Here is an 18456-nt window from a genome sequence, read left to right on the forward strand (position 1 = left end):
CACGGGGGGGGGGGGGGGATGATTTCACTTCACAGTCAGCTTCCATTTGTTAGTGAGTTGGCAGGTTACTGTCCAGTGGCAAATTCATCATGACAATTAGGGCTGTCCTGTTTTATGGGATGGACTTCTCCTGGGGTGCAGGGGTTTGATCCAGGAGGCCAAAGATTTGAGAGCTGTTGGACAACACCCCGACCCCAATCCTCACCTTCCTTCACCAGGGCACCCTCTCCCTACAGATGGTTGTGGAGGCCAAGTCATTGGGTATTTTTAAAGCAGAGATTGATAGGTTCTTGATTAGTAAGGGGTGGGGGGGTCACAGGTTATGGGGAGAAAGCTGGAGAATGGGATTGAGATGGAAAGATAGATCAGCTATGATTGAATGGCAGGGCAGTCTCGATGAGCCGAATAGTCTAATTCTGCTCTTATGTCTTATGAACATAACCTTTCAGCACTAAGCCAGGAATCTCTGCAAAGGCCTAGTGTAACTGGAGCCATCATCAGCCTGGGACAGACTGTGCAACTTTAGAGATACGACTAACACCATCTCTACTCCAACGGGCCGACCTTGCGATTCCCTTACTTGCACCAGTGGCCACAAGTTTACAACAACTTGGTGGTGTTCCAATCACAGTACGCAAATTCACAGCTCATCTTCCAATAAACTCCACCCTTTCTCCGACAGTACGATTGTGAGTCAATATCACCTGGACTTCCTGCCCCTCTGTATAACTGTGTCCTGCTCTCACCTGAAACACTGATGATTAATTCCAAAAGTTTAAGGCTTCTCTTAGAGTTCACCTGAGGAGACTGTGTCTGCTGCAGGGATGTAACTCACCAGAATAAATACAATTGGCCGCAAGGAAGAACCAGAGGTGTGCAGTGATTCTTTTTTTTACATACACACAGCTTGTTGCTATGGTTTGGTTTGTACTGCCTGAAGCAGATTCAATAAAAAATTGCAGGTGAAACTGAATTAATAGTTATATTTGCATTGGGAGAGAGCAGGGAAGTGAAACTAATGGTATCGCTCGAAGACAGACACAAAATACTGGAGTAACTCAGTGGGATGGAGGCAGCATCTCTGGAGAGAGGGAACGGGTGACGTTTTGGGTCAAGACCCTTCCTCAGTGAGAGTCAGAGGAGAGGGAGGCATAGAGATATGGAAGAATAAGGTGTGAAAACATATAGGACCAAAGAGGTCCTTCTGCAGTTGTACAGAGCTCTAGTGAGACCACACCTGGAGTATTGTGTGCAGTTTTGGTCCCCTAATTTGAGGAACGACATTCTTGCTATTGAGGTAGTGCAGCGTAGGTTCACAAGGTTAATTCCTGGGATGGCGGGACTGTCATGTGCTGAGAGAATGGAGCGCTGGGCTTGTACACTCTGGGGTTTCGAAGGATGAGAGGGGATCTCATTGAAGCATATAGGATTGTTAAGGGTTTGGACACGCTAGAGGCAGGAAACATGTTCCCTATGTTGGGGGAGTCCAGAACCAGGGGCCATAGTTTAAGAATAAGGAGTAAGCCATTTAGAACGGAGACGAGGAAACACTTTTGCTCACAGAGAGTGGTGAGTCTGTGGAATTCTCTGCCTCAGAGGGCGGTGGAGGCAGGTTCTCTGGATGCTTTCAAGAGCGATCTAGATAGGGCTCTTAAAAATAGCAGAGTCAGGGGATATGGGGAGAAGGCAGGAACTGGGTACTGATTGGGGATGATCAGCCATGATCATATTGAATGGCGGTGCTGGCTCGAAGGGCCGAATGGCCTGCTCCTGCGCCTATTGTCTATTGTCTGAAACGAGAGATCAAAGGGGACGAAGATAAAGGAATGTGGAATGGATCATTGTTAACTGAGGGAAGTTGACAACGAGGCATTCAATCAGTAAAATGTAATCAGGAGGACGGTGAAGCTAGTCGGAGAACTAGGATGGGGGAGGGATGGAGGGAGAGAGGGAAAGCAAGGTTACTTGAAGTTAGACAATGGTATAACTCCACTGAAGAACCATCACAGGCTCAATTTGGTGCTGTATCTTTCCGTAGTTTGATGTGGAACCACCTGCCGTGCCCTGCCTTGTAGTTTCTCAATGCTCTTCCTCGCCACCGGGAATCATTGTGTCTCAGATCATCCATCCTAACGACACTTTGCCAACCGGTGCAAAGGTTTCACTCCCCCCACTCTACACTCTCCCCACCCCCCCATGGCGGGGTTGTCAACAGAAGGCATCAAGGGGTCGTGACCTCCAGGGGTCAGGAGGGTCAGAGGCACTCGAATGACTTCACCTCAACAAAATCGCAACATCAAAGTCTTGAAGCTGTTTTTCATGCTCCCTCGTGAAAGAACAAGGGAGTCGAATTAACACACCATTGCCAGAGTACTCCATCATATGGGGTCACGGACAGATGATTGCTGACTGTCAAATTCAATTAGATGCAGTGATTTTATAGCTTTAACCTTTAGCCGGATGAGCAAACAGTAATGCCCTGAGGTTAGTAAGGAAGGTTGAGGGTGAAGATAACCATTGAAGTCATTTCTATTGAAAACCACTGTCCAGGAATTCCTGTTAACTCTTTGTCTACGTGTTTTGATCTAGTGAACCATGGCCATAAGGTTCTTTCTACAGTCTTCAAACGTGCTGTCCGGGTGAAGTGGTCAAGTGTGAAATATTTCTACAAGGAGGCAAACCAGCATGTTAAATTCTGAAGCAAATCCCCGTTGCAAGCTTGTGTTGGTGGTTGTGACCCACAACGGTGACATGTAACAACATTCCGCACGCGGGCAGTATGAAATGTTCTGTCAGGGTGAACTCAAAGGGGACTGCTTTACCTCTCCACCTGCGGATATCTGCATTTCTTTATATTCGTGTTCATATGTTCTAGGAACAGAATGCCATTCGGCCCATCAAGTCTACTCCGTCATTCAATCATGGCTGATCTATCTTTCCCTCTCAATCGCATTCTCCTCCCTTCTCCCCATAACCCCTGACACTCTAACTAATCAAGGATCTGTCAATCTCCGCCTTACAAATATCCATTGGCCTGGCCTCCACAGCCATCTGAGGCAATTAATACCACAGATTCACCACCCTCAGACGAACGAAATTCCTCCTCGTCTCCTTTCTAAAGGTACGTCCTTTCGTTCTGAGGCTATGGCCTATGGTCCTAGACTCTGCCACTAGAGGAAATATCCTCTCCACATCTACTCTATCCACGTCCAGACATATTGTGTCACAATGCATTGCAATATGTTACTGCAGCACCTGTGGTGATATCATCGTCACTGAAAGTGGGCAACTTGTTACTGGCAATCACCCTTCAGGATTAGAGGATGACACAGGACCAGATAGGTGGACCCTTTCGAAAAGGATCCAAACTGGCAAAGGAAAGAGACACAGAGTTATTCTGGTCTCTGCAAATACACGCAGGTCAAATGAGCGACCAGGGAGTGCTGTGTGACTGCATGAACAGTTGAGATTGCACGAGGTTATAAATAACAAAAGGCAATGGAAAGGCAATGAGCAGGTTCATTCAAGTCAGAACTGAGGCAAGGTTTAGCATTTCCCAATGTCTAAATTCATCTCTAGTTCTCCAGGAATTCAAGGATTATTCTCTGAAATTAATCTCCGGTAAAATCAGTTATTACATTGAACTATAATTTCAGATGACTTTTATTTTATTTACATCGGTAACAATGCACAGGGAAGGAAAACATCACTGAGGCAGACTTCTGGAGGGAGAACATTATCCAATGAACCATCCAGGAATAAATTCAAATCAAGAGGACACCTCTCCAACAGTTAGGCTTTTGAATTATAATCCGATAAGAACTATGCCTAATTGAGGGCTACCAGGTTTAATCTCTTCCTTTCGGGAATTATCGATTAATCCGGCACGGGTAATAAAGACACTTACTGCAGTTTTCCTCATCACTGCCGTCCGGGCAATCCTCGAACCCGTTACATCGGAAACGCCCGATGATACAATGCACACCGCTGGAGCAGGGGAAAAAGGTTGGAGCACATTTGGATTTGACTCTTGCTGTGGGAAAATCAAAACAGAGAAATGAGAGAGAAAACCAAAGCAAAGAGTTAAGAAAAAACCCCCAATGTATCTAAAGGTGGGAAACAAATGATTTGTGTCCGGAGGCAATGTGCCCGGAGGCAGTGAAGGCCCGTGAAATCCGGGCCGGCTCCGCCCACTGACCCACGATGAGGAAATTCAGTCAGTTTTAAATCAACAGCTGCCTTTGTAGTGGAAAAGGTGTCCTGGCCTGTCAGCCGATATCTCAGACTTCCTTCTGTCTTTTTCATCGGATGGCCGCGGGGGAAGGGACGGTTCTGCCAGCCAGGATTTAACACTTTACCTGCCAACTGCCCACTCATTGCAAATCCATCTCTGCAAAATAACTGCAGTAGCTTAGGTAAATTGAAGTTTAGAAGTAAGAGCAAAACTGTAGTCAGTTCCAGGACAGACAGCACAGAAGTCCGTATAAATTCCAAGACCCTCCACTATGTCTACAAAGCCCTCAATGGGCTTGCACCCACCTACATTAAAAGTCTTCTCACCCACCACACCACCTCCAGGTCCCTCAGATCGGCCGACTTGGGGTTGCTGAATATCCCGCGGTCTAGGCATACGCTCAGGGGCGACCGCGCCTTTGCGGTTGCAGCTCCTAGACTGTGGTACAGCATCCCCCTTCCCATCAGGACTGCCCCCTCCATTGACTCCTTTAAGTCCAAACTAAAAACTTATCTGAACTCCCAAGCCTTTCTTGACATCCTCTGAGAGAGGACTATATGTATATATGTATGTAGTTTGTTTGTTTATACTATTCTTATAACAAATGTAAAACACTTTGGTCAACGAGAGTTGTTTTTTAAATGTGCTATATAAATAAATATGACTTGACTTATCACAAGACCGCTGCTATGAGAAAAGGCTGCACGGTTGGATATGCTGTCCATGGGATGAGGCGTTAAGTGCTTCCTGCACTCTAAATTCAATGTGCTAAATTGTTTAGTTTATTGTCACGTTACCGAGGTACAGTGAAAGGCTTTGTTGTTGCAAGCTATCCAGTCAGTGGAATGTACATGATTACACTCATGCCATCCACACTGCACCAATACAGGATAAAGGTGATCTGCTGTTGGAGTAGAGGTTTAAAAGAGTGGAGTGATTGTAACTCAGGTTGTTACTGGAATGATTCCAGATCCGCCTCTGGGGCCAACATGCTGAGAGTTGCCTGGCCTGGTCGCCATCTTGCTTATCACCATGGCAATCTCACGGTATTACTTTAAATATCCCTGGCATGCTGGCCTCCACCTAACCACAAGCAAAAACTAAAGAAGTGTATCTGGTCTACATTTCTGAGTATCTGGCTACATTTCTGTGAATGGGATCTTGCTTTGTATAAATAGGCAGCGACATTTCCTACTTGATTAGGGATGGGGAATAAATGCTGGCATCGATGGCCAAGTCTATCTTCCGTGAACAACAAAATGAATTGGATTTTGAAGATTTTGGAATTTCTTGATGTATTAAAATATATTCTGTACACGCAACGATAGAGAGACATAGATAGAGTGGATGTGGAAAGGATGTTTCCACTGGTGGGACAGTCTAGGACCAGAGGTCACAGCCTCAGAATTAGAGGGTGCTCTTTTAGTAAGGAGGTGAGCAGGAACTTCTTTAGTCAGAGGGTAGTTAATCTGTGGTACTCATTGCCACAGTGGGCTGTGGAGGCTAAGTCAGTGGATATTTTTAAGACAGAGATAGACAACTTCTTGATTAGAACGGATGTCGAGGGTTATGGGAAGAAGGCGGGAAAATGGGATTAGGTGGCAGAGGTCAGCCATGATTGAATGGCGGAGAAGACTTGATGGGCTGAATGACCCAATTCTACTCCTATAACTTGTGAACGATCAATTAAACAACAATAGAGATGTGGCCTCCCAGCTCCAGTAACCCTGGTTCAATACCGACTTCCCGTGCTGCATGTGTGGAGTCAGCATGCTCCCTCTGTGACCGAGTGGGTTTAAATTGAATTCTCCGGTTTCCTCTCGCATCCCAAAGGCTTGAATGGCCATTGTAAATGTCCCCATGCGTGTAGGTGAGTGGTATCATCAGTGGGGATGGGGGTGGGATAATTGATGAGAATGTGGAAAGATTGCAAAATGGGGTGAGCACAGAGTTAGTGTAAATGGAGACACAAGGAACTCCAGATGCTGGTTTACAACAACAACAAAGTTGTTGTACGACTATCTTACCAACGAAACAAGATGCAAGAGCATTCCTACACCCACTACCATTGGTGAGATCTGACAAAGCCCAGTCGCAGAGGGGAACTCTGAGACTTCATCTCCCAGCTGCCTGCTAAGGTTTATGGCTGAAAGAGTCAGAGGGAGGATGAATTGAAGGTCATATTCTCCTGGTTCTCGGGTAACTCTCACACATCTCCTTAGCTGTTAAGCAATCGCTGAATCAATTTGGCAGAGGAGGCCATTTGGTCCATCAACTCCATTCTGGCTCCTAGATACACACCGGGTGGTGCCAGCAATGGCTGCCTTGCCAGCAGTCTGTCACGTCCCTTCTCTGTTTTTATTATTTTAAGTATGTTTTAAATATGTGTTTCAATGTTTCTTGGTTAGTTTATGTGAGACGGGGTAGTAGGGAGAAACTTTTTTCAGTCACTTGCCTCGACGGAGATGCGACTTTCTCAGTGTCTCATCTCCCCCCTCCCCCCCCTCCCCGCGGCCTAACAACTGGAGTGGTGCGGCCTTTCCTGGAAACCGGCCCGGAGCTTCAAGCCGCAGGCGCGGACTTTAACATCACGGAGCTGCGATCCTTTGCCGAGGATCGCCAGAACAAGTGTTCCGACCGCCGGGCCTGTGGACTTTTAACACCGTGAAGCCGCGGTCTCCAGTAAGAAGCGGCCGACTCGGGAACTCCATACCGAGTAGTGTTCCGATCCGTCCCACGTCGGAGTTTCGATCATCCCGACGAGAGGGCCTGAACATCGGACCATCTGTACCGGCGAATTGCGGAGGGTTCAAAAGCCCCGACCAGTGTGAACAAAGGAGGAAGATGACTGAACTGTATTGCCTTCCATCACAGTGCGGAATGTTGATTCCAATGTGGTGGATGTTTATGTTAAACTTTATTTTATGTGTGTTATTTTCACTTAGCATGGCTGTATGACAACTCAAATGTCACTGTACCTTACTTGGTTAACTGACAATAAATGCAAACTTGAACTTGAACTAGTAGTGTGAAGCTCCAAGTTCCATTGCCCTGAAAATTATTCTCTCTTGAGCACCTATCCAATTTCCATTTAAAGCATCTGCTGATTCTATTTTTAACATCCCAACACATAGCAAGTTACAAATCATTACCAAACTCCCCGAGTGAAAAGGGCTGTCCATCACGTTGCTCATTCTACCCTTTTCCCCCCAAATTGTACATTTGTGTATCTGGTTCTGAAACAATCTGATGGTGGGATCGGCTTCCTTCTGCATACATCCTAGCTACTCCCGCCGAGGTTAATTACACCTCCTGCGATCACGGCCCTCTCACTTCATCAAAAAATAATCAGTCAGAGTCAGTAATAAATGGTTAATGATTTCGCGAAACACCTTCGCTCAGCTTGCCTGAACACTACCTGATCTCCCGGTTGCCGGACACTTTAATTCTCCTTCCCATTCCTGCACAGTCCTTTCTCTCCTAGGCCTCCTCCATTGTCAGAGTGAGGCTAAATGCAATTTAGAGGAACAGCAGCTCATATTTCGCTTGGGCAGCTTACAGCCCAGTGGTATGAATATTAATTTCTCTCACTTCAGGTAGCACCGTCATTCCCTCTCTCTCTATCCCTGCCCCACCCAAGTCGCACTAGCTTCTTGTTTTCACCCAACAAACAGGTAACGATGGCCTGCTTCCTTTATCATCGTTACGTTTTGGCATATCTTTCATTCATTGTTCCTTGTCTCTGAACACCACCGTCTATATCTCTCGTTTCCCTTACCCCTAACCAGTCTGAAGAAGGGTCTCGACCTGAAACATCACCAATTCCTTTTCTCCAGAGATGCTGCTTGTCCTGCTGAGGTACTCCAGCTTTTTGTGTCTATCTTCGGTTAATAAATCTGGTCTGGCTCTTAATCCAAACCTCTCAAAGTGGTTAATGTTTCCCCTGTTTATTATCTTTTAAAAGCTTCCCCACATACAAGGTTAAGCTGATGGACTTCACTTCCTGGCATATCCTTACACCCTTTTATAAACTAGAGTGTTACATTAGTTTCCCCTGTACCCAGGAGGAGATGAGGCTGCCGTTGTATAATCCATAATGAAATACAGCTGGAATCGTTGTGGCATATTTGTATGTTTGAGAAACATGGTGGAGGAAGGCGAAGGGTGGTTGTTATAAACATCTTCTATGTTATTCAGAAAGACTCTGCCGCCATTCAAAAGTCCATCGAATACCTTGAAGCCTGGCTTACCAAAGTCGACAAGTCAGGTCTGCCTGGCAGATTCAAGGCCTGGATCTATCAGCATTCCATCCTGCCCCGTGTCCTGTGGCCTCTGCTGGTTTACGCTGTTCCATTGACCACAGTTGAGTCCCTCGAAAGGAAGATCAGCGGCTTTCTCCGCAGGTGGCTTGGCCTTTCCCGCAGCCTCAACAGTGCAGCACTGTATGGGACCAGTAACATCTTGCAGCTCCCATTCAGTGGCCTCACAGAAGAGTTTATGTTGGTGCGAAGAAGAGAAGCTCTGCAGTACAGGGACTCCAGGGACCAGAAGGTGTCATCGGATGGCATCGAGGTGAGAACAGGGAGGAAATGGAGGGCGGAGAAAGCAGTGGAGGTGGCAGAGTCACGGCTAAGGCAAAAAGCATTGGTGGGAGTCATAGCAACTGGCAGAGCGGGTTTGGGATACTTCCCTAAGACACCGGTTAGCAAGGCCCGGGGCAAGGAGAGACACCATCTAATCCAGGAAGAGGTCCGAGCAGGTGTGGAGGAAGTGCGTGTGAGCAGGACGCTGGGGCTCAGGCAGCAGGGAGCATGGACAAGGTGGGGGAGCATACCACAGCGCAGGATTACCTGGTCAAACATCATGCAGGCAGACCTCCAGCGTGTCTGGTTCCTTGTCCAAGCTGTCTACGATGCCCTACCAAGCCCAGCAAACCTCCACGTCTGGGGCAAGAGCGAGACACCTTCCTGCCCACTTTTCTCTGGAAGAGGATCATTGGAACATCTCCTCAGCTGCTGCCCAAAGTTTCTTGGGGAAGGTCGCTATCGGTGGCGCCATGACCAGGTGCTCAAAGTGGTTGCTGAGAGCATGGCCACTGCCATCGGTAACAGCAAACACCACCAGGCCCCAGAGAAATCAATCACTTTTGTCAAAGCTGGAGAGAAGCCCCGACCACAACCAAAAACAAGGACGGGCCTCCTCTACACAGGCACTGGCTGGCAGCTGCAGCTCGATCTGGGCAAAGAGCTGAAATTTCCACAGCACATCACAGCAACATCACTCCGGCCAGACATGATCATCACCTCCGGTGACAAAACAGCTGATCATTCTGGAGCTGACAGTGCCCTGGGAAGAGCGTATTGAAGAGGCTACCGAGAGGAAATGCGCAAAGTACCAGGAACTGGTGGAGATGTGCCAGGACAGAGGCTGGAAGACATACTATGAACCCATAGAGGTGGGCTGTAGAGGCTTTGCAGGACGCTCACTCTGCATAGTCCTCAACCAGTTGGGCATTACGGGGCTGGCAAAGAAGCGGGCCATTCAATGCGCAAGCGAAGCCATAGAGAAAGCCACTAGGTGGCTTTGGATTAAGAGGGCTGATCCATGGGCGGTTGCTGCTGGGACGCGTCGGGGCCTGACCAACTCCGGCTGGGTCGCCTGGGCGAGGGTGTCTGATGTTGTGAGACCCGAAACACCCGATGACCCCAGGTCACATCACTGAGGATGCGTCCCAGCACATCTAGAAGATGTGTCTTTCACAGAAGTGAAGCTAACCAAGAAAGGGAAAAAACACTTGCATTTATCTAATACATTTCATGCCTTGGGCTATTATTAAACCGTTTTACTGCTGCTTTTGACTTTTGATGTTACTGCTGTAATGTAGGACCATAAAAGCAGATGAAAGGCAAATCTGTCACACATGGATATGTAAAGACAGCATAGGCTGGTAAATAGCCATGCACACTACATATATTCTTTTTATGCAATTCATCACATTTTATTTCTGACAGTAAAATATTTGGATGTTTCATAATTTATTGTCAATCTGCTTCCAGCTTTCAGTTGATGTGTGACTGATTATCGTCCAACACAGATGACTATGTGCCCGAGAGAGGGAGAGAGTGAGAGAGAGAGAGAGCCTGGGCATTAAATCACCCGTGGAAAGTATTGGAACAGGAGCTGTCTACGATAAACACAAAGCCATCACTCACGGCACTCCTTTTCATCGCTCTTGTCAAAGCAGTCTGGCTGGCCATCACACTGCCAGGCCCCGCGAATACACTTGCCATCGCTGCACATAAAGTTCCCGGGAATGTTGCACTCGTTGGTGAAGTTATTCCCAGGCAATAGTTGGCTTTCTGTTTAAAAGACAAATCACAAGAGAGAAGCCCAATCAACAACAGCGTTAGACAGGATCATTCAGTAACATCACGACAGAATAAATGCACTTCAGTTTAGTTTAGTCTAGAGAAACAGAGTGGAAGCAGGCCCTTTGGCCCACCGAGACCGCACAGACCAGCGATCCCAACACACTAACACAATCCTACACACTAGGGACAATTTACAATCTTTACCAAAGCCAATTAATCTACAAACCTCTCTGTCTATGGAGTGTGGGGGAAACCGGAGCAGCTGGAGATAAGGGAGACAGGGAGAACGTATATAAACTCCATATAGACAGCACCCACAGTCAGGATTGAACCCGGATCTCTGCCGCTGTAAGGTAGCAACTCTACCGCTGTGCCACCGTGCCTCCACTTGTGTACACATCAAGCAGGATTCAGTTTGTAGGAGACCTTACAACCTGGTGCTGAGTATAGCACATTTGTTCATACTTGTATTTGCTCTTCAACTATCTCTGCCAATATTAGTTTGCATCATCTGCTTTCCTGTTTGATGTTATCCATTTATGTTCCTGCCCATGTGCAAATCTGCAAATACCAAAAACCCTTTCACCGCCATAGAGGTGCCTAAAGCTAGAGAACGAGAGTTAGAGGAATGGGTAAGGTGGCTGGAATCTGGAACGTAATACCCAAGAAGGTGATGGAGGCATGAAAGAGGAGTCACTATATCTTGAATTGCCAAGGCATAGAATGCTATGGACCAGGTGCTGGTACAACTATTGTGTTCAGTTTTGATCACATAGTTATAGATGTCGTTAAGGTGGAAAACCTAGCCTATTCAACTTCTTTGCCAGGACTCGAGGGCCTGAGCTATAGAGAGAGGTTGAATAGGCTTGGAAGTTATTCCTTGGAGTGTAGGAGGATAAGGGGTGATCTTATGGAGGTGTATAAAATCATGAGGGGGATAGGATAAATGCACAGTCTTTTACCCGGAGTAGAGGAATCAAGAACTAGAAGATGTGAGTTTAAGGTGAGAAGGGAAATATTTAATAGGAACCTGAGGGGTATATGTAACGAGTTACCAGAGGAGGTAGTCAAGGCGGGTACTATCACAACATTTGGACAGGTACATGGATAAGATAGGTTGAGAAGGATATGGGCCAACTGCAGGCAGGTGGAACTAGTGCAGATGTGGCATCTTGTTCAGCGTGGGCAAGTTGATTCATGCTGCATGACGCTATGACAAGGTTGAAATGAAGTTTCATTTATTGTCCTGACGCTATGCTTGTATTTATATATCTATTCTTTGCTATTTATAAATAGATAGATAGATACAATTTATTGTCATTTGAGCCTCAGTGAGGCTCAAACGAAATTCTGTTTCCACAGCCATACAAACAAAGACAATTCCTAGACATACACACAATTTAGTTCACACAAACATCCATCACAGTGGACCCACTGTGATGGAAGGCAAAGTCTTTTCTCTCCCCTGTTCTCCATGACTCTCCCGATGTTGAAGCCCCAGGCGGGCGATGATAAGTCCCACGGCCATTTTAGGCCGTGCCGGGCGATTTACGGCCCCGCTCCCGGTCTAGAAGTCTCGAAGTTGGAGCCCCCGGCGGGCGCTGGAATGTCCCACGGCCATGAAGCCGTGCCGGGTGATGTATGAATCTGAATATGTGCATGTGTGTTACAATGTGGGTTTGTACATGTCTGTGTACATGTTAAATCTATGCATGCATCTGTGTGAGATTCTCCAGGTGCATGTGAATCTGTGTGTGTGTTGATATTACTAATCTTCTTTAATCTAGGCCATTATCACAACATTTATGTAGTGATACAGATGCTTTTCTGTACATTTGTTGTTGTTGTCTTTTTATCAAAATATCAGCAAAATAGAAGAATGAGGTGGGACCTCATTTTAGAAGAATGAAACATACAGAATAGTGAAAGGCTTGGTTAGAATGGATGTGGAGAGGATGTTTCCACTAGTGGGAGAGTCCAGGACCAGAGGTCATAGCCTCAGAATTAAAGGACGTTCTTTTAGGAAGGAGATGAGGAGACATTTCTTTAGTCAGAGGAATAATTCTTTAATCTGTGGAATACTTTGCCACAGAAGGCTGTAGAGGCCAAGTCAGTGGAATTTTTTTAAGGCAGAGATAGATAGATTTTTGATTAGTACAGGTGTCAGAGGTTATGGGGAGAAGGAAGGAGAATGGAGTTTGGAGAGATAGATCAGCCATGATTGAATGGCAGAGTAGGCTTGCTGGGCCGAATGGCCTAATTCTCCTCCTATCACTTATGACCTTATGAAAATGTTAAATAAAGCTTGCTGTCATGGTGTGTGTCAGGCAGGCAGGGATTGCAGCAGGGCTACAGGTGACGTGTCACAGAATTTAGCAGACCTCAGGCACGGTATCAAACACAAACCCATTCTTCTGGCCACAGGTCATGTGAAAATTTCAAATCCGCCGAATCTGGCACACAAGCATGTGGAACAACAGCTATAAAGAGAATATACTACCACAATGTAAATGTGACAAGGATTCAGAACCCAAGTCATTTTGAAGCAGTCATTTTATTGTGAGGAGAGGGAGCTTCAGGTAGCCAAGGGGCTCTGCTCACCGCTCCATTCAATTATTATCCCTCCAGGCTTCAATCTTTAGTCCATAATTACCGGAGCTCACACACTTTCCGGCTACAGAACTGTTGCAGTAAGATACTCGGTGATGAAACAAGACACAGAGTAATGGAGTAGCTCAGCGGATCAGGCAGTGTGTCAGGAGAATATGGATAGGCGACGTTTCAGGTCGGGACCCTTCTTCAGAAAACTTGACGAATTGAGTACAAAAAGACTATATGTAGAGTTTGAAGAAGGGTCCCGACCTGAAATGTCACCTATCAATGTTCTCCAGAGAGGCTCCCTGACCCAGAGATGCTCCCTGATCCAGAACTCTGCGCTCTTTTGTAAACCAGCATCTGCAGTTTCTTGTTTCTACACTCAGAGCTGTGCTAGCAACTCTTGCTGGAGAAACTCAGCGGGTGCAACAGCATCTATGGAGCGAAGGAAATAGGCAACGTTTTGGGCCAAAACCCTTCATCAGACTGAAGAAGGGTTTCGGCCCGAAACGTTGCCTATTTCCTTCGCTCCATAGATGCTGCTGCACCCGCTGAGTTTCTCCAGCACTTTTGTCTACCTTCGATTTTCCAGCATCTGCAGTTCCTTCTTAAACAGCTAACAACTCTTATTCTGCACAGATCGGGAAAGCTGATGAATGCAGAATACAGCTGTATGTGCTAGTAGGTGGTCTTCGGTAGAAAGGGTAGGAAGCACACATTAAAGTGGATTTATTAATAGATGTTTTTCACATAAATGTTACCTGTCACCCACCCACCCCCCATTCATATGCTCACTACAGTAACTCCATGTGTAGGAAAGAACTGCAGGTGCTGGTTTAAATCAAAGGTAGACACAAAATGCTGGGGTAACTCAGCAGGTCAGGCAGCATCCCTGGAGAGAACATAGAGAGGGGACGTTTTGGGCCAGGATCCTTCTGCAGACTTCTGCCAACCCGAAACGTTACCTTCTCCATATTCTTCAGGGATGCTGCCTGACCCACTAAGTTAATCCAGCACTGCATCTTATTTTGCTAAACCACCATCTGTAGCTTCTTGTTTCTACATCTCCTTGGAACAGATTGTGCTGGTTTAGTTTAGGCTCCTGTGAAAAGGTCTATTACGTTTAGAGTACCACAGGGTCACAACAACACATATATTTTTCTATGTATGGTGATCCGATTACTGTGTATTTCCTCCATTTTTATATTTTAATTCCACATTTCAAACCTTGGCAAGGCTTTCACAATAAAAGACTTCAGAAGTTCTTGGATTCCCTGTAATTACGTTGAGTTTGGAATAGTTTGCTACGAGGTTTATTCATGACGTTGGGTGGACTTCATTTTCCATGCCCTTCACATTGGGAATGCAGGAAGTACTGTCATGGTTTGATTGCAGGACAAGCAAGCTTTTGAAATCAGAGGAAAATCAAGAAGATATGTTCAACAAGTACATGCGTTTTTCTTTAACTATTAAAAATAAACTTTATTCAGAATAAAAAATATGCACAGGCCAAGAACTGTGCAAAATTCCTCCGACATTCTCCACGGATATACGGCAACTCCACCACACCCTACCTCCCAATGTGCAGCAGCAGAAGGGCCCTATAATGTGGTCCTTCCTCACAGAGCCTCAGCGTGATCAGCGTAAGGTCATAACATCATAAGTGATAGGAGCAGAATTAGGCCATTCGGCCCATCAAGTGTGCTCCGCCATTCAATCATGGCTGATCTGTCTTTCCCTCTCAACCCCATTCTCCTGCCTTCTCCCCACAACCCCTGACACCCGTACTAATCAAGAATCTATCTATCTCCGCCTTAAATATTAATTGACTTGGCCTCCACAGCCTTCTTTGGCAATTAATTCCACAGATTCATCACCCTCTGACTAGAGAAATGATTCCTCATCTCCTTCCGAAAGTAATGTCCTTTTATTCTGAATCTGTGCCCTCTGGTCCTAGACTCTCCACTAGTGGAGACATCTGCTCCACATCCACTATATCCAAGCCTGTTTGGACAAAACGCTAGCTGATCACTGTTTTTTTAGATGTGGCCAGGTCGTGCGAAGGCGGTTTGCACGATTCCCCTGATGCTGCAAATAATCACAAATAATTTGTGTGCTCACAATATTTATGCCTGTCTTTCACCTTTTCATCTAACAGCCACTCAGTAACTGAATGAGTCACTGTAATCAAGGTGTGCAACTGATAGAAATTTTTATTGAAGGGGAGTCTGCTTCCTAGCGTAGAATCGTGCAGTAAAGAAATAGGCCCTTCATCCCACTGAGTCTGTACTGACCCATTTACGTTAACCCCATTTTATTCCCCCCACATTCAACTCAACTCTATCGAATTCTATTGCACGCCTCCACATCAAGCCATTTATGATCCTATTAACTCACGTGTCTTTGGAATGTGGGGTAAACCAGAACACCCAGAGGTAACCAAGACAGCCACAGGGAGAGCTTGCAAACTCCACACAAATAGCACCTGAATTCAGGATTAAACCCAGGAAGCTGGAGTAGCTCTACTAGCTGTAAGCAGTTGCAGTGAACAGTAAACAAGCAAAACAAACTAGCGGTTACCACAAAGTTCCACATGAAAACAGAATCATCTTGAGCAACACCGGAAATTGGAGGAACAGCACGTCATATTCCGCTTGGGGAGCCTGCACCGGCGGGCATGAACATTGAATTCTCCCAATTTTGTTAGCCCTTGCTGTCTCCTCCCCTTCCTTAGCCCTCGAGCTGTCTCCTCCCATCCCCCCGCCCTCGGGCTCCTCCTCCTCCTTTTTCCTTCCTTCTCCCCGCCACCCCCTATCAGTCTGAAGAAGGGTTTTGGCCCGAGACGTTACCTATTTCCTTCGCTCCATAGATGCTGCTGCACCCGCTGAGTTTCTCCAGCATTTTTGTGTACCTATCATCTTTAGAGTTCTTGGTACACGACACAAATTTCAATCATACCACAATAGTGGGCGGCGCGACTCTTGTCAGCAGCGGCCTCTGCAGTCTGTCTGTCTTTTTATTGTTTTCTGTCTTGTTTCTATGTAGTTTTTATTGTTTTTTTTGTCGGGGCATGTGTGTGGGGGTGGGATGGGGTGGGGGAACTTTAAGGTATTTCCCCTGCACGGGAGACCCGACCTTTTCTTTGTCGGGTCTCCGTTGTCGTTGGGGCTGCAACGTGGAGCGGCCTCCAACAGGAATGACCTGGGGCTCCAGTCGCGGAGCTGCGGATTTACTCACCATCACGGAGCTGGCCGAGTCCGGAGCGGGTGTAGCTGTGGTGGACGCTGCTGTGACCCGACACCCGGAGATTCGGAAGCTCCTATCGCAGGTCTGTGGACAGTAATACCGGGAGCCCGCGGGTCCCTGGTGGGAGGATGCTTTTCGGGGCTTCCGCAACGGCGACTTCTCCCGCCCGAGTTGCGGGGTTGAAGATTACCTGGAGCGGGGCCTACATCACCGCCCCACGCGGCTTGGAATGGCTGCGGGACATTGTGAGCGCCCGCCGGGGCTCCAACACCAAGACCCGGTGCGTGACCACCCGGCGTGGCTTTAATGGCTGCGGGACATTTAACATCGCCCGCCGGGAGCTTTGACTCTGACATGGGGGGGAGAGGGGAGTGCAGGGGAGAGATATGTTTAAGTTTTGCCTTCCATCACAGTGAGGAGGACTCACTGTGATGGATGTTTATGTGAATTGAATTGTGTTGGTGTGTGTCTTGGTTCTTTTTTTGTATGGCTGCAGAAACCAAATTTCGTTTGAACCTCATGTGAGGTTCAAATGACAAATAAAAGGTATTGTATTGTATTGTATAACGTGGCTATATTTATCCTTTTTCACTAACCTCAAGAGCTTCACTATTGAAGAAGTACTTTTACTTGCATTGTTGTGATCAGATATCAGTTTAATAGAAAATGGTTTTGCTTGGACTCTGAGCTAAACCTCTCCCGAGTTTTAAAGATCTACGTACATCTAATACTAATGCCTTCAATTGACCTTATCCATATTCAAGCAACATGGTCAATCCAATTCCAAGTTTTTCAATGTGGATTCGTGAAATTTAACATGAAAAACAAAATCACAGTAAAATACATCATGAAAGGTATCAAAGCAACTTTAACTAGCTTCAAGCAACACAAAAAAACAGAGGTGGAGTTGCTGCCTTCCAGCACCAGAGACCCGGGTTCGATCCTGACTACGGGTGCTGTCTGTACAGAGTTTGTTCGTTCTCCCCATGACCTGCGTGGGTTTTCTCCAGGAGCTCCGGTTTCTTCCCACACTCCAAAGACATACAGGCTTGTAGGTTAATTGGCTTGGTAAAAATTGTAAATTGTCCCGAGTGCGTGTAGGATAGTGTGAGTGGGATCGTTGGTCGGTGTGGACTCAGTGGGCCGAACCCTTGATGATAGATGTCACCTTCTTGAGGCAGAGCCTCATGCAGATGCTTTCAATGGTGGGAATAGTGTCTTTTGTGAACATATTTTCTCTCCAAAAGCAGATGTGCTAACACAGAAAGAGCTAAGTGCCCTCCATAATGTTTGGGACAAAGACCCATCCTTTATTTATTTGCCTCTGTACTCTGTACAATTTGAGATTTGTAATAGAAAAAAAACACATGCGGTTAAAGTGCACATTGTCAGATTTTATTAGAGGGTATTTTTATACTTTTGGTTTCACCATGTAGAAATTACAGCAGTGTTTATACATTGTTCCACCAATTCAGGGCACCATAATGTTTAGGACACATGGCTTCACAAGTGTTTGTTATTGCTCAGGTGTGTTTAATTGCCTCCTTAATGCAGGTATAAGAGAGCTCTCAGCACCGAGTCTTTCCTCCAGTCTTTCCATCACCTTTGGAAACTTTTATTGCTGTTTATCAACATGAGAACCAAAGTTGTGCCAATGAAAGTCAAATAAGTCATTATGAGACTGAGAAACAAAAATAAAACTGTGAGAGACTTCAGCCCATCCCCAGGCTTACCAAAATCAACTGTTTGAAACAGCATTAAGAAGAAAGAGAGCACTGGTGAGCTTACTAATCGCAAAGGGACTGGCAAGCCAAGGAAGACCTCCACAGCTGATGACAGAAGAATTATCTCTATAAAAAAGAAAAAAACCCAAACACCTGTTTGACAGATCAGAAACACTCTTCATGAGTCATGTGTGGATTTGTCAATGACCACTATCCCCAGAAGACTTCATGAACAGAAATACAGTGGCTACATTGCAAGATACAAACTATTGGTTAGCAGCATAAA

The 18456-nt window shown here is 46.2% G+C and overlaps 1 protein-coding gene across 4 annotated transcripts in view; it reads right to left on the minus strand.

The window, feature by feature from the left end:
• ldlrad3 (low density lipoprotein receptor class A domain containing 3) overlaps positions 1 to 18456 on the minus strand; it is a 113414-nt gene that overhangs the window by 39609 nt on the left and 55349 nt on the right. For all 4 annotated transcript variants that reach the window (XM_033039244.1, XM_033039243.1, XM_033039242.1 and 1 more), the window contains exons 2-3: positions 10447 to 10593; positions 3908 to 4033 (exon numbers count right to left, since the gene is read on the minus strand). In XM_033039244.1, coding sequence (XP_032895135.1) covers positions 3908 to 4033; positions 10447 to 10593 — 273 coding nt within the window. The remainder of the gene's footprint in view (positions 1 to 3907; positions 4034 to 10446; positions 10594 to 18456) is intronic.

This window comes from Amblyraja radiata, chromosome 20 (assembly GCF_010909765.2).
Source record: "Amblyraja radiata isolate CabotCenter1 chromosome 20, sAmbRad1.1.pri, whole genome shotgun sequence".
NCBI lineage: Eukaryota > Metazoa > Chordata > Chondrichthyes > Rajiformes > Rajidae > Amblyraja > Amblyraja radiata.